General features: G+C 46.5%; 1 protein-coding gene across 3 annotated transcripts in view; it reads left to right on the forward strand.

Moving 5' to 3' along the window:
• LOC142491624 (smoothelin-like protein 2) overlaps positions 1-21,057 on the forward strand; it is a 108,603-nt gene that overhangs the window by 55,881 nt on the left and 31,665 nt on the right. For all 3 annotated transcript variants that reach the window (XM_075594458.1, XM_075594459.1, XM_075594457.1), the window contains 2 exons: positions 1,915-1,974; positions 3,516-3,585. In XM_075594458.1, coding sequence (XP_075450573.1) covers positions 1,915-1,974; positions 3,516-3,585 — 130 coding nt within the window. The remainder of the gene's footprint in view (positions 1-1,914; positions 1,975-3,515; positions 3,586-21,057) is intronic.

The raw sequence follows: 21,057 nt of genomic DNA on the forward strand, positions 1-21,057 counted from the left end.
ATCAAAGAAAAAAGGTGTTTTCAATTGTTTACAAAGCTTTTCAATAAGGTTAACCATTCAAACTAAGACCATTGTATTTAATAAGGGAACGGGGTGGAATAATGCTTAGAAGTATCAGTCTCTAAAAATAATGACTTTCATGAAATAAATCTATTCTCTTCATCCATTATTAAATATGGGGAAAATTTGGGGAATTCACAGGTTTTGAGAAAGTTGTGAAAATGGCAAACTTTATATTGAACAAGTTAAAAATGTGAAGGAAGCTTTTCATTAAAAATCCTCAAAAATGTTGCCATAATGCTCATTTTTCAGTGCAGCCAAACCGGAATAACCTTTTATTATGTATATAATTATACATAAATACAATACTGTATCTTTTAGATTATGTATTTATCTGTGCTAATATAATATCCACTCACTCATCTTATACCCTCAAAAGGCAGTGCAAAATAGCGCTGCGCCGGGGTTTACCAGAGGTAATGAAGGGAACGTTCAATGGCTCTCAAGGCCCATTCTGAATGGTCCTTCAACGGCTCCTAAACTTGCGGTCCGTGGCCAAATCCGGCTCCTTGTACTGCTAATTTCATGGCAGTTTAAGTGCAACTTTTCATACTGAAAACTCACTGCTAAGTGTGTTTAATATAATGAGAAATAATAATAGCATGTTCTTGTATAGCGCTGCTAGTTTTATGTAGTGCTTTACAGAGACATTTTGCAGGCACAAATTTTGGAGGTCGGTGGAGCGTACAATTTATGTTTTTGGTGCCTGAGGCACAGGGAGATAAAGTGCCTAAGGTCACAAGGAGCCGATAATTGAACCAGGATCCCGTGCAACAATCTCAGTGTCAGTCAGTGTCTTTACTCACTGAGCCTCTCCTTCTCCCTAGAGAATAGATAGATTATATAGAAGCGTGCAAAACGTAAGTGTAATATTTGTAAGGCTTCTCACATTTAAATTAAATGACCTTCCAATACTCTTGTGGCCCTCCTAATCTCATTTTTTTTATTCTGGTGCGGCCGCTTTGGAAAATTAGTAGAAGAGCCGTGATCTGCTATTGTGTGTCGTCACATGTGTTTAATAAGACTTTTCTTTAATTCACTTCTCTTTTTACAGAGGTGGTAGGGGCTAATACAGTAAGGGAATTCAAACATGCTTGGGATAGACATAAGGGTAGCCTAAATACAAAAGAAAGCCAAGGATTAAGTCATTGTTGTAGAGGTAAACGTCATTAACTACATTCTTTGAGTACAGTGGAAAAGGCGATTGAATGTTACATTCTGTACATGAAAGGGAAGGTATTTTGATTTGACACGTTCGGAAGATTAGGTGTCTTTAATGCGTTTTCCAATAGAAATATCAAGAAATTCCAACTCGGGAAGTGCATTTAGTTCGTTTTTGCCAAAAACGCACATAATGAGTTTTACCTCTAGAACGACGAAATCGGGTCTGCAGTTTAACAGCAGAAAAGGCAAATGGGCAGACTAGGTTGGCCACGTGCTTCTTATCGTCCGCTAAATTCTATGTTTCTAGGTTTTTTCCCCATTTAATTTAGGCCCTTATTCTATAAAGATGTGATGGCTCCGTTGAAGCCAATGGGGCTTTCCAAGCGCATCGAGGCTATCGCACTTTAGAAAATAAGGCCCTGGCTTTCAGTAGGTTTTTTTTCAGCAAAGAATAAAGAAAGTTTAGAATTCCACTCTCTGCTTCCACTGGAGGAATCTTGCAAACTTGCAGTTCTAATCAGTGTAAGCCTTGGATTGATCCCATCTTTATAGTATAAATACATGGCGATGACCTGCTCACTGTGAATATGAAGTAGACGTGTATATATATATATATATATATATATATATATATATATATTCACACACAAATCTATGTATCAATCGCTCTCTGCTTTGTGTATCTGTTAGGTACTGTCAGGACATGGAATGCCAGCTCTGTCAGGACGATGGGTGTATCTGTAAGCTCCGGTGAGAATCTCTTTGTGTTATACTGTATACCATCCTTGTAACTCTTACAGCCGAGAGGCAAAGGATTACCAGATGACATGTGAGTATAGTCATTATTTGTAAACTCTTGGGATCACAGGTGATACATGTGGTAATAATACACACAACAGGAATCATTGTACCAAACGCTAATCCTGCCGTTTAGACTATGAAGTCTGTAAACTTGGAACTGTCTGTCAAGAACCCACATCACATAAAACCCCAGTCATACTGTGCATAGCAGCATGTAGTGGGTGTTCAACAAGGTGAATTATGACATCATAAATTCAAAGACATTTCATATCTTACTATATTTAAAGTAAAATAAAAATTATCCACCTGTGAGCTCACCTGGGACATCATAATGCACATAGCCTGGTGGCAGATATGGAGAGTCAGATAGTTATAAAGTTTAGACAGAAAGTAGACGTAGAAAGCAAGAATGCTGAGAGGTGGAAATAATTTGACATCATAAGGTTACCCACCATACCTTAGTTAAGGTGTGATTGGAAACTTTTCCCAGCTTCAAATTGCAAAGTCTTTATAATGAGCCTCACACAGATGAGACCCAAAAAGTTGAAACAGCTTTTTGTGAGGATGTTTACTGGCTATGCACTTGAACCCAGGCTGTGCTGCAAAGCTGTGCAATGCGGTAGGCATAAGTTTTTAGGGTTCCATGTCAAAATGGATTTGGAGCAAAAAGTAACACTGTATGCTCATTTGCATGTCATTTCCCAGAATGCCTGGCTGCAGTGGAAGCACTGTATGCTAGGAGATAATGAGGAAAAGCCAGGTTGCGGACCTGTCTGAGACATGTGAATGTGCTCACAAGTGATATTTTCATTTGCTGTAAGGTATTAAATGAAAGGGATGTGGTGGAGAGAGAAAAGGGGGACGAGAGAAGGAGGGAGGAGAGAGAGAAGGTGGGGAAAGAAAAAAGAGACAAAGTATTTGACATCATAAGGTAATAAATGAAAGTGATGAGAAGGGAGAGAGAGAAGTGGGGGAAGATAGGGAGAAAGTGGGGGAGAGAGACGGAGGGGAAAGAAAAAAGTAAAACCCATGATTATTTGGGGGGAGTGGGGTTGACGCACTTAGCGCATAAGGGCCAAATCCTAGTATGTTAAAATAAGACCTTTCACAGGTAAACAATTTTGTGCAATAAGAGACTAGTTTAGGGATTGTACCAATTAAATATGAATGTGTATGTTATTCTAAAGCAGTTTGGGCTGAGTTACAAGGTATTTCCTCGGTAATTCACAATGATACCATGTTTAAGTCTTTCCCCCCCACCCCCAAATCTTTGCACATAGCTATTTGTTTAAAAAAGTAAAGTCTGTCTCTTAAAAACAAATATTTTTTTTAACCGTTTAAGTGGTTTTGACACGTTTGCTGCCAGCAGTGCCTCGTCAGCTTCTTTGTTTGGCGAATTGTGCAGCATAGAATTAACCTGCCCATAGATGAGAAAGACACAGCATTAAAAGCTCCTCCGAAGTTTGACATTTCACTTTTGTTTTCACTAGAAAAAACCACTTCGGCTACAAAGTCAGCTCAGAGTTATAGTGCGACGAGCTCTTCAATGAGCAGTGAAAGGTAAGATCCTACCCGCCAATCACATTCTACCCATGGGAATGGTCTCCAGCTTTCTCCTAAATGCCAATGGTAAATTGTATATACCAAAATGTAAGGCTCATCGAACCCTACCAAGGCCGCGCTTATAGTGACGGCGATGCGACGTCGCCCGAAAACAAATGCATTGCAGCCGCGTGCGCTTATAGTGCGCGCGATGGCGACAATGCGACTGAGCGACGTCGCGATAACTGGCGGCCGGCAATATTTGATTTTTCAAGGGCTGTCGCCTCATGTGACGGCCCTTGAACCAATCAAATGGCCGCAAACCCACGCCGCCGACGCCGCCCGGCAAAAATATAACTTTCGCCTGTGGCGATGGGTGACGTCACCCGTCTTGTCGCCGTCGCCTTGGATGGCACTATACGCGCGGCCTAATATTGTACCAAGACTTTGCCCACGGGAGTCTGTAAATTCTAACAATTCTGGGACTACAACTCCCAGCATCCCACGCTGCTTAGTAATGAATTTGTTTTGAGACACTGGAAGCCATTACTGGTCCACAGATCAGTGGTTAGAAACCATGGATATTAAGTAACTTACCTGAAATACTTGAATACCGTCATGTTGTCATGGGAGTAACAAGGAAACTGATCTTAACTTTATTTGTTTAAGCGCGAGTTCAAAAAAGTACCTAGGAATGAAGGCATCAGTCTGACAAGTGTGACAACGTACATTTTTCTTTAAAAAAAATAAATGTAGAAATCCTCCTGGAAAGTGAAAGTGTTTAAATCCCCAGAGGAGCTTGTCATCCAGATTGCATTTGTCCGTGTGATATACTCCTCAAGTGTTTACTGTGCGTGCTCTGCGGGGTTAATAAAGGCAAATAGTTCCAGCTCACAACGTCTCATGGACCAGTGACTTATCCAGCTGCAGACTGGAAAAACAACGGCAGGGCTAACCTGCTAGAAGTGAACTTCAAGAGTGGAACTATCCTAGAAACATATAACACTGACTCCAGATGCTCTTGACCTCCCTGACCTGTACTTTTAATCAATGCACTTTTGCTCTTTTTGTATCCGTAAGACTCTCAATATACCACTTAGATGGTAAGCTCTTTGGGGCAGGGTCTCCATTCACCTACTTGCTGCTGTTATCCCTGATGTTTGTACTGTACTGTAATTTTGTGAAGCGCTGCGTCTGTTGGCGCTATATAAATGACATTATACGTACATAGGTGGTCATTCCAGATGGCATTGAAGCAGCAATCCCCTTTACATAATATAAAAAATAAATGTTTCCTTTGTTTTTGTACCATTGTGCAGTCATTTTGCTGCTGTATTTAGCAATCCCGCTCTTTTTCTTCTAAATCTGTAGTTGCGCTCAGGAGATCTTGCTGAAAATGTGACTCCCAGGGAGGTTAAAATGGCGGCTGCCATACACACATTAAAGCAGCGCTTATGCCAGTGCAATAAGACAAGTAAAAACATGTCACAAATTAGTATTTGGAAGAAAAAGCACGAATAAGACAAGAACAATATACAATTGTCCATCCAATAACTGGTTGGATTTTGTAGTCCTGGGACATGGGGCACTGCTGCTTTAATTACTTGTACAATAATTTCCCTATAACAGGAGCGGGTACGATCCTTGAATGACCCTTCTGGGGTTGTTTCCGATCATGTTCCGAGTTGAGAATTTGTACACACCTCACTCTAAAATGTATAAGGGGAACAAAAGCAGTGACAATAAACCCATCCCCCCCCCCCCCCCCCTCTAACCTCCCTTTACGGCAAGCGTGGGACACCTTACTGACATCCTGTCGGTCTGGATTCCTGTCACAACAAATGAGACGCTTCCTCTTGTCTGACCGTTCTCCCCCTTGAAGACGGAAGAGTCACCAAAAATCATAAAGATTACTTCAATACACATTGAACAAAAGAAAAGTGTGAAAAGAAACATACCCTCCACCCTCAAACCGGCCCTTCTGGATATTTCAAATATCACTGCTGCTCCCACCCTGTTGCGTTTGTAGTGTAACACAGACATTAAACAAATTATGGTGGGTAAAAAAAAACAAGTGACAAAAAACCTTCACCGTACAGTGTACAGTAAATAAAAATACCACTTGTGGTGCATTTGCATGTCTCAGACAGGTCTGCAACCCTGTCTTTCCCCATTTTCGCTTAGCAAACAGTGCTTCCTCTGCAGCCAGGGATTCTGGGTAATGACATGAACATGAGCAGTCAGTGTGTCACTTTTCTTCCCATCCATTTTAACATGAACCCCTATAACCCAGGCTGTGCTGTAGAAGCTGTGTAATACGACAGGGATAAGCTTATAGGGGTCCATGTTAAAATGGACAAAAAGTAGAGTGACACACTGACTGCTCATTTGCATGTTATTACCCAGAATCCCTGGCTGCAGTGGAAGCATTGAATACTAAGCAACAGTGGGGAAAGACAGGGTTGCAGACCTGTCTGAGACATGCTAATGCACCACAAGTGGTAGTGTAACACACAGACTAACCACGCAGGAATGATTGATAGCCTGGCCTAGCTTCTAGGGCAAGTCCTGTTCAACCCTTTGGTCTTGGACCAGCACTAGTTTCTCTACTACTCTGCCTTGGCCTATGGCCATTTTTACACTGGTCTGCCTCACTTAGGCCCAGATCCCCAAAAGGATGGTAAACTTTAGCACGCCTTTAATCCCATTAATATGCATAGGAGTAAAGGCAGGCTAAATCTTTGGACTCTTTCGTGGATCTGGGTCTACTGTGTAGCAATGGGGTGCTATTGCTCGTGAGATAGTGCTAATAAATCCCATTAGGATAACATATCCCCAGAACCGCTTCGTTTTTGACAGGATATGAGTGTGTTGGGGAGGAAATGTGTGTCTAGGGGAAGGTTTCCTTGTGGATAAAGTACAGTTATCAAGCTTTTATTATTCATATGTAACCTTACCAGCAGAAATGTACAGGCTCCATGTAGTGGGCGGGTTAGAGTAGTCCAGGGATCGCATCAAAGCCTTTAAAGCGGGTTCAAGGTCTCAAGTGTCAACATTTTGTGACACGTTATCTCTCTGTACTTCATGTTCCACAATCTGTATTGCTATTGAGCAAGAATTTTTGGGGTGAAAGTTTTTCAAAGGATAAAGAAGACCACAATTATGGCAATAAAATCCAGCATAATTCTTAATTGTACCTTCATGTCTATTGTCTCGTTTGTAAACAGCTGTTTCCATTCTTTGCGTTATATAAAACTATACATACTGTACATGGAGGAACAAAGGAGGGAGAGGGAGTAGATTGTTGATACCTTTTATTGGACCAACAAGTAGTTGATATGTTACAGGCTTTCTAACCCCTCTCAGGGTCCGTCATGGGGTTAACCACCCTGAGAGGTTTGAAAGCTTGTAACATAACTACTTGTTGGTCCAATAAAAAGTATCATACCACCTACTCCCTCATCCCCTTTTGTTATGTAGCCATACCATCTATGGCTACTAATCTGCCCTACTCCTGGCAGTAAGCCCTGGTAAGAGCAGGCCTGCCAGTAGTCAATATGGCTTTTCCCCACTCCTGGTGCTGCACTTGAGTGACGGGGGAGGCGGTGACATCAGGCCTAAGCATGCCCAATCATGGGACAGACCTGGTGGTCTCCTCCCTGTGTACTTAAGTGCAGTTGCCACCCAAATTTATCAGTGCCTCTACCCCCTTGAGAGAGGCAGGTCACACAGTCAAGAGCCTGACTTTTGGGCCTTCTCTGGTTCTCTTCTCATTGGGGGAGAGTGAGTGCGTACCATACCTCTGCCTCTGGAGCCTATGGCAGATGGAGGCGCTGCACTGCTAGATATATGTATGGTATGAACCCCAGAAGCCTAGTCCTGTGTCCCCACAACCATCAGCGGATGACTCAGCCCTCCTGTTATTAGGAGGTATCATGCACCACACGACCATAAATGGTAGAATCTCCCAGGGGGTGGGGGAAACACCGTTACATTTGGAGGCGCTGCTGAGATCTGTAAAAGGACAGGCTTTCAGCGAAACAAAGCTGGAAGTAAAAAGGTACGCTTCCAGAGCAAATGCTAATGAAGGAATGAGGCTAGGTGTAGCTTCCGGGGGACCGTCCCCAGCAAACGGAACTACTGCTTAGACTGCCCTATTGGGTAAATGGTCTGGAGACACAAAGGTTATTGCTGTTCTGAGTCACCCTGAGGCGGATAGTTGGGATGCCTAAAGGGGGTGCTCTGGTTAACGTGTCACAGAGACCTCTGGAGAAGAACCGCGATGCCGGCAGCCTACCGGGGCGGCGTAAGGTACTGCTAAGGAGTGTCTTAGGAGGGATGCCTGACGTAGTAGGTACCTAGACCCCTCTGCTGGAATAACGCCCAGAGTACTACTAGCTATAGCCAGATCATGGAACCACAGAGTGCTTGTAATGGACTTTGATCGTGTGCAGCTTATCATGATGGAGCTTTGCTCGCCTGGGGTTTAACCTACTCTCGGTAGACCACAACCATGTGCTGTACAGATCTAAATGGAATGGATTCCTGACGGAATCGTGACTCCTGTGGGGTCAGAGAACTGACTGTGCTCGGAATGGAGGTTCCCTTGTCCGGGAATGCACCACGTGAGTCACATCATCTAAAATGACGGTTCCCGCCGAGAATGGGAACTGCATGAGAGGTTTGTAGAAAATCTGCACGCCTTTTTGCAAAGTACTGCAAGGGTCTGGCGCGAAAGCCAGGACCCCACCCAAGAGGTGTGACTGACTTAGCCAGGAGTCAGAGTCACACCCTGTCCACGTTGCTGGGTGCCCCTCCTCTAATCTCCACCAGAGGGAGGGGGCACGGTGACAACCAATGTTCAACGACGGCTGAAGAAAAGAGTGGAACCGGATGTGGCGAACCTTCAGTTCTTCAGAGCCTGGCAAGCGAGAGGAGGGAAACTACCATTGCTCTTGTGCCCGTTCTTACAAAAAAACTTGAATATGTCTGGTGATATGGACTTTACCCACTATCGGCTACCGAGAGGGCTCCTGGTAGTGAAGGTGGAAGGGAAGAGGTACCTCAGATGCCTCTGTCCCAAGTGTGACTTTCCAGGTGGCGGGTAGATGTAAAGAGCAGGGGAGCACAGGAACAATACATATGATAGCACATGATAGGACACACTATATGTACAAATGAAAATAGGTTGGAGCGGATGTTTAGGTGCAGCAGCACCAGAGTATAACAGATGGAGTACAGATAGAGTATAAATATTAATTCTCACACAGCCATGTGTGAGTATGCACAAAGAAAATGGTATCTTAGTAGATTTCTTCTCCCACAGTCTCTTAGGGTCTTTGATGTTATGCTGGTGTGTTCCCTGACGTCAGTCTTGCCTCACGGGGGTTTCCACAGACCGCCAAGCACCACCATGAGACATTTGTTTTAAAAACAGAATATTTATTATAACACATAAAGTTGAATGAATTCACATGTAAAATTAACTCTGTCGGCAAAGGTACTTCTTCCCAGTATGCTGTGTCGCTGCCTAGCTCCCGCTACCGTGTCCAGTATCTATTGCAGGCGCGCAGCTGGAACACAGCTCTCTCAGAGAGGTACGGTGGCCGACAGGATCCAAAAAGATTCCGATGGTGCACACAGAACGGAGCAACGCATTTCGCTGACGGTTCAGCTTCCTCCGGCTCTATGGTTCTGTGTGCCTGTCTTCAGAGGCTTAAATACCTCTTAGCTGATTTGATTGAGTTTACTTTTTACACATTTTATAAACGTGACGCAAAAGGTCTCAAGGAAAAAGTCTCGACACGTTTACTGCTTGCTGAAATGTTTAGTCAGTGCACATGTAGCTCAGAGAGGTATTAGTGATACGTATACATCGCAGCCAACATAATTGACAGTAATAGGCAGTAATTAAACAGTAAAATAACTTTCACATGATTGTTATATGCAATCCATTAAAAGCATATTTGACAAAGCAGATAAGAAAACAATAGTTCTTCCAGTGTCTTATTACATGTATACTTTCTCTGCTTGGCTCCTGATTCAGTATCAAAGCTTTTAAAAATGTGAAATTCCAAATTAAAAGTTCAGCAGTATATACAAATTGCTCCGTATTTATTAACCTTTATAATAAAAACTTCTATTGACCATGATTCTCACGCACAGAGAAATGTCATAGTGCCCTCCATGGACTTCAGTATTCGCCACATCACTCAATGGTCAGGGTCCATATATGCAAGTTAATCTTATCTATACATATATACATGATATGTCTGGTTAGTCACTAAGATTTCCAGGTTGCGACCTGATCTGGGGAGCCCGGTGTGTTCGCTGCGAGCATGTTTTCTGAAGCCCACGCTGCTGCGGCATACGGAATTTGGAGACAAAGATGCGACCGACCCCAATACCTGGGTGGTCGGCTCTGCTGGTAAAACCATATCTACCTCAACTATGCCCCAGAAGAGGATGAAGGGATATGAGTACCCCGATGACTACAGAGCAGGCTGAGACGGTTCTAGACCCGGTCCCCGCAGAGGAACCAGAGACGGTCCGTGAGCCGGAACCAGCCCATGAGCAACCGGGTAAGAGTACTGTCTGGGGTGATGAGACACCGTTGTTCTCAGAGGCACAGGAGCCGGGAAAGGCTCTGCTGATTGCCGCTGATGACTCGGAAATTATTCGGTGTCTCTCCCTCGTGGAGGTATCCCTACCCTCCTTCAGAGCCAGGAGCAGACGGTCTTCTGTGGTGTTTCAGACGCTGTTAAATATACCGACTGAAGCTGTGGAGGAACAGACCAATTCCAGTGGTTCCGAAAGACGGAGGAGTCCCGTATTAGTGATGGCGACCGTGAAACCTGAGAGCCGGGTAAGCCTACCACTCGTAGAGGTGTCCAGTGGCTTATTGTCAAGGTTCTGCTCGCCACAAACCAGGGTCGGACCGCGAGGCTGAGGTGGGGTTGTAAAAGCACCGACCTGAGACCGCGCAGGCTGATCCGGGTTGCGCAGTTCGTAGTCGTATGTCGCAGGATCAGGATTGGAGAAGACAGCGTCGTCGTTGTACAAGCCAGGGTCAGAACAGGAGACGTCAGGATAAACATTGTCCATGCAGGAGTTTGGCAACAAGGAGATAGGAGAGACCCGCTTCAGCTTAGGAGCGCGGGGTTGGCCTTTGCGCGAGCGACGACCATGGCCCATGGTGCTGGTCACAGGAGATGGTAGGCAGACCAGAATAGCACACCGTCTTGCTGTACGGGTGCACCAGTGCTACAACGCAAAAGTCCTGAGCGGGCAAGGGAATCCACTGTTTCAGCGCAGGAACCAGGACACGGCCTCTCTATATTAGGGAAAGAGTAGGCCCCAGGAACCAGGAAGCTGTAGATACAGGGAAACCTCCGCTTCAGTGCAGGAATCCAGGAGACTGCAGAACGCAGGGACGAACCTCTACTTAGTGCAGGAATCCAGGAGGCTGAAGGACGCAGGGACGAAACCTCTGCTTCAGCACAGGGGAACAGAAGCTGAAGGACGCAGGGAATACCTCCGTATCAGCACAAGGAAACAAGCGGCTTGAAGAGAGCTGAAGGATGCAGGACGTAACCTGGAATCAGCATGGGAGAACAAGCGGCTTGAAGGAAGCTGAAGGACGCAGGGCGTGACCTGGTATCAGCAAAGGGGAACAAGCGAGAGCTTGTGGCAAAACAGATGACATCCAGTTAGGACTATGCTCGGCCAGGAGCATTATGGGCAAGCAATACTTAAAGGCCAGCGGGCCAATCCCCGGCGGGGGTGTGAAGGTACTGCCCCTAATGAGTGAATGTAAGTATAGTTTGCAATGAAAGGCTGCACAGGTGCAATAGATACCAGAGGGAGTGTGTATTGCTTTGGTGAGTGAATCCAGGCTGCAGCAAACATCAGGAGAGGTGCTCCAGGACTGCACAAGTCTGCAAGGTAAAGCAACCAGTAAACCGCGGAGCGGATTCCTTACAGTACCCCCCCCTTCACGCGAGACCTCCGGGCGAACATGAGCACACCTAGAGTTGGGGGACCGGGAATTGTTGCTGAACCGTCTAGGATTGGGGGTAGAGTCGTGGTCCAGAGACTCGTGGTTACTCCTTAGTGTACCCCCACCCCATGGTGAAAACTGCGGCCAGACAGGGCCATCCATGGGTCTCGGAGACATCGAGTTGTTCCTAAAGTTCTTTAGGTGGAAAGGGGATCCGTAAACGAGCAGTTCCTTGGTGAGTACAGTTCTAGGATATGAGATTGATGGAAGAAACATCCTTGGTACATGGCTTGCCTTGCAAAATGTCTTGGAAATCCAGGGCTGTGAAGAACCAGAGAGTTCCAGAGCAAAAACGGTAGAAGAACCCCCACTGAAAGCCCAGTCCTTAATAAAGAAACCTGAATCTAGAATCAGCGGCCCTGATAGTTGATCGAATACACCAGGAGAAACTTTGTAACAGAAAAAGTCTTGGCTGACCACTGCATGTTGGAATTTGCGAGGAATTTTTCCTCTAGAAGGCTCCCAAGTAATGGTTAGTAAAGGTATAGGCTGGTTAGAAGCATCTCCCGGTATTGGTATGGAAGGTGACAAGGCAAGCAGTAAACCTGGCATAGGGACCGAAATCTTGGGATACGTACAGAGTATTTCCAACTGAGAGGAAATAACAGGGGCAACCGAAAATTCCGAGGGACAAAACCATGGTTTAGCAGGAGCAGAGAAGCAAACAACAGTAGAGCTCTCTAATACTGGGAAATCTTCATTGGGAGAATATATTGTCAGTGAATCAGGAATAGTCCTTGGGATCTTCAAATCAGTAGCTTGAGAAAAAGGCAGAGCCAGGGTAGTGGTAGGAGGGAAGCTAACATCAGAATCTGAAGTCTGTACCTCAATGACAGGGCCCTGAGAATCAACAAGCAGCAAGTATGAACTATGAAAACTTTTAATGACATGCACCTTAGGAGTACAAAGAGTCTTCTCTAAAACTGCAATGGCCCTAACCACAGGGGTACCTAACCTGACAAAAACATGAATTGGTGTGTTTTCTAGTGCAAAATCTCTGATCACAGGACTCCTAACCGATAGTGAGGGTATCTGGGTTTGATTAGAGAAAAAATCAGATGTATTGATAAGTGACATAGAAACACTTACTGAGATTCTAAATTTGCTGGACATGTGAGAAAAAATACCCTTTAAGACAGGAGCTTTAATTTCTTCCCAGAGTAACCCCGTGTTTGCTGGGGCATATTTAGACACAGTACTGAGGGACTGGGTTTCAGCAAAGGCAGGACAGCTAAACAGCTCAGAGTTAAACCCCAGGACTTGTAATATATGCATGGTGACCTCAGACAGTACTAAGGGAGTGACCACAGATATGCTGATCCCTGGAGAATTAGCCTGGAGAGAGAAATCAGGGGGACCCCCAGACAGGATACTCCTTGTAGAAAGAGCTTCAGAATCAGAAGGGGAATCATTACCTCTCAGAGTCTCAAAACTAGAAAGACACAATTCAGCGAAAAGAGAAAGAGTGTGCAAGCTTTTTACTAATCTATATGGAAAAGCGTCACTTTTGGGAGAAAACCGTGCGTCAGCAACCATTCCTGGGAACATAATATGAACCCCAGGAGAGACATACAGACTACTGTATGCCTTTAACCCTAAGCTTAAAGAGGAGGAGAACTCAGACAGTACATGGGGGTTAATCATAACTGCACTGGTCTCTGAAGTAGGTATTTGGTAAGGAATGTCTGGGAAACCAGAACTTACTGCAGACTCCATAATGTGGGAACTATGCGCTGAAGCAGGGATCACCGCTATGTGGGCGACAGGCTGGTTCAGTGAAATACCCGGGAGAAGGAACTCTGCGACTAAGCTTAGGGAAAAACCTGACTCCTGAATACATTTAACAGGAACCAGAACTTTAGCCGAAGTCTCCGGAGACGAAACTGCGGAAACTTGAGCTGAAGCAGGGGATTTATAGCAAAGAATATCTAGAGACTCCGTACGGTTATGGGAATCCCTCAATGCAACCTCTGCTGTCTGACTTGTGGACTCATTCTCTGAGGCTAAAACGAAGGCATTAACTTGGAGGCAGCAAGAATTTACAGGGGTTAATGCAGACAATGCCTGAGAGTAAAACACAGGAAATTTTTTCTCTGTATTAGAAGAGACAAGGGATCTCTCCTCTGGAGCTAGGGGCGTGACCGTGGCTGGCAGAGAACAGGGAATTATCAAAGGAGACTCAGAGAGCTGCCCCTCAGGGGTTAATACAGAAATGACCCTGGGAACAGAACTTAGGGATTCTTTCTCTGACGGGGAAAGCGCACAGAACTGCCTAGCAGAGTTTAAAGCTGGAAAACCCTGAAGAGCTGGAGTGACAGATTCGGAGTTAGAAATAGGAGAACTAATGAACTTATTCTCTGATACAAGAACATTAGTGCTGGGTAGAGCAACATATGTATTCTCCAGAGGGACCTCACAGGACTGATCGGCAGGGGTTAACGAAAACATATCATTGGTGTCAGGAAACCCGGGTATACAATCAGAGCTTGAGACTGTGGTAGTTACTACGTTGGGAGATTTTGGTAATAGTTCTGTTAGGTTATCTCCCGGAGAGAGAGATACGTCCCCCGGTTTAGCAACAGGACTGGTAGCCGAGGGATACCGCCAAACGACGGCGTGAGCGGCTAAGAGACGATCCTGTTTTAACAAGCAATCATCCAATGCACGGGAAAGTACATGCATTGTCTCATGAGCGAGAGCCACCATGACGGAAGGTTCCAGGAATACTATAGGAATGTCCAAGGATTTTGTCAGGGCATTGAGTGTACTACAGGCGTTGACCAGTTCCACAGGACACAGTTCCTCCCCAGTTAAAGGGGAATCAGGGGAGCAAGCAATTTTAGCAATGGCCAAAACACTGGCCAGATACTGTTTTAAGTCTCTGAGGCAGTAAGCCTTATAAACCAGATTATTACGGCATTTCTTTTGCAAGGGGGTCAAGCCCTCCAACATAAACGGATCTTCCATCAGAGGTATTATATCGCACAAATAATTATCCTCAAACTGGGACTGGTCTACAGGCTGGGACAGGTTTTTAGGAAAAAACTTACCAACCCACACCTCAGCGGGGTCCGAGTTTGTAGGGCCGAGCATACTGTCAAGGTTCTGCTCGCCACAAACCAGGGTCGGACCGCGAGGCTGAGGTGGGGTTGTAAAAGCACCGACCTGAGACCGCGCAGGCTGATCCGGGTTGCGCAGTTCGTAGTCGTATGTCGCAGGATCAGGATTGGAGAAGACAGCGTCGTCGTTGTACAAGCCAGGGTCAGAACAGGAGACGTCAGGATAAACATTGTCCATGCAGGAGTTTGGCAACAAGGAGATAGGAGAGACCCGCTTCAGCTTAGGAGCGCGGGGTTGGCCTTTGCGCGAGCGACGACCATGGCCCATGGTGCTGGTCACAGGAGATGGTAGGCAGACCAGAATAGCACACCGTCTTGCTGTACGGGTGCACCAGTGCTACAACGCAAAAGTCCTGAGCGGGCAAGGGAATCCACTGTTTCAGCGCAGGAACCAGGACACGGCCTCTCTATATTAGGGAAAGAGTAGGCCCCAGGAACCAGGAAGCTGTAGATACAGGGAAACCTCCGCTTCAGTGCAGGAATCCAGGAGACTGCAGAACGCAGGGACGAACCTCTACTTAGTGCAGGAATCCAGGAGGCTGAAGGACGCAGGGACGAAACCTCTGCTTCAGCACAGGGGAACAGAAGCTGAAGGACGCAGGGAATACCTCCGTATCAGCACAAGGAAACAAGCGGCTTGAAGAGAGCTGAAGGATGCAGGACGTAACCTGGAATCAGCATGGGAGAACAAGCGGCTTGAAGGAAGCTGAAGGACGCAGGGCGTGACCTGGTATCAGCAAAGGGGAACAAGCGAGAGCTTGTGGCAAAACAGATGACATCCAGTTAGGACTATGCTCGGCCAGGAGCATTATGGGCAAGCAATACTTAAAGGCCAGCGGGCCAATCCCCGGCGGGGGTGTGAAGGTACTGCCCCTAATGAGTGAATGTAAGTATAGTTTGCAATGAAAGGCTGCACAGGTGCAATAGATACCAGAGGGAGTGTGTATTGCTTTGGTGAGTGAATCCAGGCTGCAGCAAACATCAGGAGAGGTGCTCCAGGACTGCACAAGTCTGCAAGGTAAAGCAACCAGTAAACCGCGGAGCGGATTCCTTACACTTATCCAGGGATTCTACAGTACAGTTAGAGGTACCTTCCGGTGCCGAGATCCGTGAGACGGGCGACGGTAACAAAGACAACACCCCTACGCAACAACCGGATGTCGACGTTCTGCCAATGTGGGATCTGGAGCTGTTCCAGGACCCGCGAGACCTGCCGGAGATGACGTCATATTACTAGTGACCGCTTGGGGCGGTTGAGAAGACTCCGATTCCCGCTCCAGTGAGTACTGCTATAACACCGGTGAAAGGAGCAGCCATTATACAGTCCATTAAAGAACGTTTGGCCCACCAGAAAGCGGCCGCTGCAGTGGGCAATACGGCCTTGTCCCCTGAAGAAGTGGCCTATTATCATGCCCATTTACTGGCTCATATGCCTAAGCCCAAGCCGGCCCCCGCACCTCATGTAGTCTGTATCACGTTGGTGTCGGGTCCGGGTAATATATCCACTCAGGACGTTGACCGGAACTCGGCTACATTCAATGTCCCTTACCCCTCGACCAGTGCCGCAGATTCTCAGGTACTTTGCCGGCCCTCCTTTTCCAAGACCTCTAAGTGGAATTCTGCCTTCCTGTTAGAAACAGATGAAATAGTAGATCATTGTTGGATGGTAGGAAAGTTCAGCCCGAGGAGGACGCAGAGGCTATGAGACACAGGGAGCAAGAGATAAGGAGTGGCTCAGTGAGTAAAAGACACTGACTGGCACTGAGAGTTTGAAGCAGGGGAGCCTGGTTCAATTCCTGGTGTTGGCTCCTTGTGACCTTGGGCAAGTCACTTTATCTCCCTGTGCCTCAGGCACCAAAAACATAGATTGTGAGCTCCACAGGGCAGGGACCTGTGCCTGCAAAATGTCTCTGTAAAGCGCTACGTATAACTAGCAGCGCTATACAAAAACATGCTATTATTATTATTATACGGTTGGGCATAGTGCAGCCCAAAGAAGTGGCCTTAGATGACAACGAACCCCCAGTTCAGGAACCGTTGTTTTGGGTTCAGCCAGACTGGGCTGAAGGCCACAGGTTAACTAAAATGAGCTGAGTTGAGCGGCATGTAATACAAACATATCGGCATTCGCACGGGTTCAAGTACCCCCATGGCTCGGAGCCATTGATGAGGGAGATTGACGAAAATCGGGAAAGATGGCTGATTGAGACCACCAGGGACTGTTATAGAACAGAGTAGGAGCACCTTTCATAATGTGGAAGAAAGGGTAGCCTATCTAGTGGGGGTCTGGAAAGTAGGGAGGTCAGTTTACATGGACCGGGTGGAGTACGTGTCCGAACGTTCTCTATTACGGTGTCTGATGATTCAGGGTCTCTAGTACGTAAACAAGACCCAGAGCACTATTGCTGATGAGTTTCTCCATGTTGGGAGGGGCCCATGTTTCTGTAAAGCAGCCATTTGATGGTTATATTCAAATAATGCTGTAATGTACTGTCGTCACATGGATGTTATCATGCATATAAAATGTGATAATCATTGTGTGAAATGTTTCCCCTGTTGTGTTCAGGTTACCTCTAAGGATGGTACTTGAAAATTTAAGGCCCAAGCGGGGTCGTTGGGATTCCACCAGAGGGAGCATGTAGCCATGCCATCTATGGCTACTAATCTGCTTTTCCTCCTGGCAGTAAGTCCTGGTACAAGCAGGCATTGCCAGTAGTTATCATGGGGTTTTCCCCCTCCTTGATGCTGCACTTAAGTGATAGCGGGAGGCGGTGACATCAGGACTGAGCATGTCCAATCATGGGACAGACCTGGTGCCCTCCTTCTGGTGTACTTAAGGGCAGTTGCCACCCCAATTTAGCAGTGCCTCTACCCCCTTGAGAGGGGCAGGTCACACAGCCAAGAGCCTTAATATTGGGCCTTATCTGGTCCTCTTCCCTCTGGGGGAGAGTGTGTGGACCATACCTCTGCCTCTGCTAGAGGGGCAAGGAAGAGCTGGAACTGCTGCAGGTGCCCTTGGCCTGTAGTGAAGGTCCAGGGACCATCCTTCAGTGGGTAGCTGAGAGTGGGATTGTATTGGGCAGAAGATTGCCGTGTACTGATGTTGGTGTACAGGCAATAAACCGTTCCTGTTATTATAGCTCCGGCCTGGTGTGTGATCTTACTGGGGGGGAGAGGTCATCGGTTCTACCGTGGGAGATCATCTTCAGTTCCCTGGAGCCTATGGCAGATGGAGGCACTGCACTGCTAGATATATTTAGGGTATGAACCCCAGAAGCCTAGTCCTGTGTCCCCATAACCATCGGCAGATGACTCAGCCCTCCTGATACCAGCAGGTATCGTGCGCCACACGGCCATTAATGGTAGAATCTCCCAGAGGTTGGGGGAAACACCGTTACAGTTACTACATGGAAGAAAGGACCGACACGGCTACCCACCCTTCTTTGCCTACATACCGTACAATACATACCTTTTTTAATTTTAAGTGATTATGTTTTCAAACCATACCTGGAAACCTTGCAAAAATATTTTTTTGCAATATTTACTCTTCCGTGATGCTTATGATTTTAAAATGACAATAAAGCGCCTGTAACATGTTGCTGCAATTATTTTCCTGTAATATGGTATGGTTACTGTAAAGCACAGGGAACGTTTGAGTGACAGTTACAGAACCCTTGAGCATTTCAGCTACTTCTAAGTGCTGTTCTTTCTTTCCAATATTTAACTTAATTTTTTTAACATTTCACTTTCCTTTCAATCATTTGAGAAATAGAAAAGAAAAGCTTGTCGGTCTGACACTTTTACGTGCACACAAATGTAATGGTTTTAGTGCGCTTTCCTCAGCCAAACATACCATTGGATAGTAACATAATACCCTATAGAAGTGTTTTTCAACAGGTGTTCGTAGGAACCCTTGCGTTCCAGGGATCCCTAAAGAGTTCCCTGCAATTTTCAGGTCATTATAAAATGGTACCAAATACAGTAGAATTTACAATGCATCTGATCTCTGACGCGCTATTAGAGAGGGTAGGGGTTACTTACAATGCATCTGATGTTAGACGCGCTATTAGAGAGGGTTGGGGTTCTCTACAATGCATCTGATCTCAGACGCGCTATTAGAGAGCGTTGGGGTTCCTTACAATGCATCTGATCTCATACACGCTATTAGAGAGGGTTGGGGTTCCTTACAATGCATCTGATCTCAGACGCGCTATTAGAGAGGGTTGAGGTTCCTTACAATGCATCTCAGACGCGCTATTAGAGAGGGTTGGGATCCCATACAATGCATCTGATCTCAGACGCGCTATTAGAGAGGGTTGGGGTTCCTTACAATGCATCTGATCTCAGATGCGCTATTAGAGAGGGTTGGGGTTCCTTACAATGCATCTGATCTCAGATGCGCTATTAGAGAGGGTTGGGGTTCCTTACAATGCATCTGATCTCAGATGCGCTATTAGAGAGGGTTGGGGTTCCTTACAATGCATCTGATCTCAGATGCGCTATTAGAGAGGGTTGGGGTTCCTCAGAATTTCATGATATAATTTCAGGGTTCCTTAACCATAACAAGGTTGCAAATCACTGCCCTATAGTACCACAGCTGTTCCTTCTTCAATTTATCTAGACAATCAGGACCAAAAGATGCCCTAATACAGTCAGAGACTTTGACAAAGAGTATCTTAAATATGAGAGAAAGCCGGGTATCAAATGGGGTCTGAGGTTATACAGTAGATGGGAAAATGGGCAGATTAGGTGGGCTAAGTGGCTCTTATCCGCTTTTTAATGGTGCAATCCCATGTAGCTGACTTGAAACAATCCTTGTGTACAGAATGTAGCATGGCTAGATGTGCTTAGGGAAGCCGGTCTGATTGTTAATAGCAACGACCTGGCTGCTTTCATTTGTGGTTTGTAATTCATTACATGTCGCATTTCATAGGGGCCCCTGAATTGGTGTTTCTCAATCTAGTGTAATCTTTACGCTTAGCCCACCCTGCCCTTATCAGAGAGCCAACAAAGATAAGGGGAGAGGGAGAGAGAGGCTCTGGTTGCCAACACAGGGATATCAGACAAGAGGGGGGCAGCCAGAGGAAATCAAACTGCTGCCAGTCTTCCTGGGGCCCAGGACTAGAGTTTCCACCGGGGTCACCCTGTCGGCGGCCTTGCGAGGACCCCCTTGTCCTTATACACACCTCCACGCTCTCTCATCTCCTCTATTCCCCCCATGTATTTCTTACCCCCTCTCTCGATCACTCTCTCCCCCCACTCTCGATTTCACTGTCTTACATTCTCTCTCCCTCACCTCCTTCCCCCTCTCTCACTCCCCCTTCTCTCACTCCCCCTTCTTTCTCTCTCGCCTCCTTCCCCTCTCACACCCCCTTCTCTCTCTCACTCCCCCTTATCGCTCACATCCCCTTCTCTCTCTCTCACTCCACCCTTCTCTCTCTCACTCCCCCTTATCTCTCACTCCCCCTTCTCTCTCTCACTCCCCCCTTATCTCTCTGACTCCCCCTTCTCTCTCACTCCCCCATTATCTCTCTCACTCCTCCCTTATCCCCCTCTCTCACTCCCCCTTCTCTCTCTCACTCCCCCCTTATCTCTCTGACTCCCCCTTCTCTCTCACTCCCCCATTATCTCTCTCACTCCTCCCTTATCCCCCTCTCTCACACCCCCTTCTCTCTCTCACTCCCCCTTATCGCTCACATCCCCTTCTCTCTCTCTCACTCCACCCTTCCCTCTCTCACTCCCCCTTATCTCTCTAACTCCCCCTTCTCTCTCTCACTCCCCCTTATCTCTCTGACTCCCCCTTCTCTCTCACTCCCCCATTATCTCTCTCACTCCCCCTTATCCCTCTCTCTCACTCCCCCTTCTCTCTCTCTCACCTCCTTCCCCTCTCTCACTCCCCCCTTCTCTCTCTCACTCCCCCTTCTCTCTCTCACTCCCCCTTATCTCTCACATCCCATTCTCTCTCTCTCACTCCCCCTTATCTCTCACATCCCCTTCTCTCTCTATCACTCCACCCTTCTCTCTCTCACTCCCCCTTATCTCTCTCTCTCCCCCTTCTCTCTCTCACTCCCCCCTTATCTCTCTCACTCCCCCTTATCTCTCACTCCCCCTTATCTCTCTCACTCCCCCCTTATCTCCCTCACTCCCTCCTCTCTGACTCCCCTCTTTTCTCTCTAGCTCCCCCCCCCTTATCACAAAGGTGTCAGTCACCCAGATGTAACCACCTTAAACACCAACGCCATACGTACACATTGCTCCTAGGAGGATCTGTATGATGGGGTTGGGTGTATATAGAGCAGTGGTTCCCAACTG

This window comes from Ascaphus truei, chromosome 3 (assembly GCF_040206685.1).
Source record: "Ascaphus truei isolate aAscTru1 chromosome 3, aAscTru1.hap1, whole genome shotgun sequence".
NCBI classification, from domain to species: Eukaryota; Metazoa; Chordata; class Amphibia; order Anura; family Ascaphidae; genus Ascaphus; species Ascaphus truei.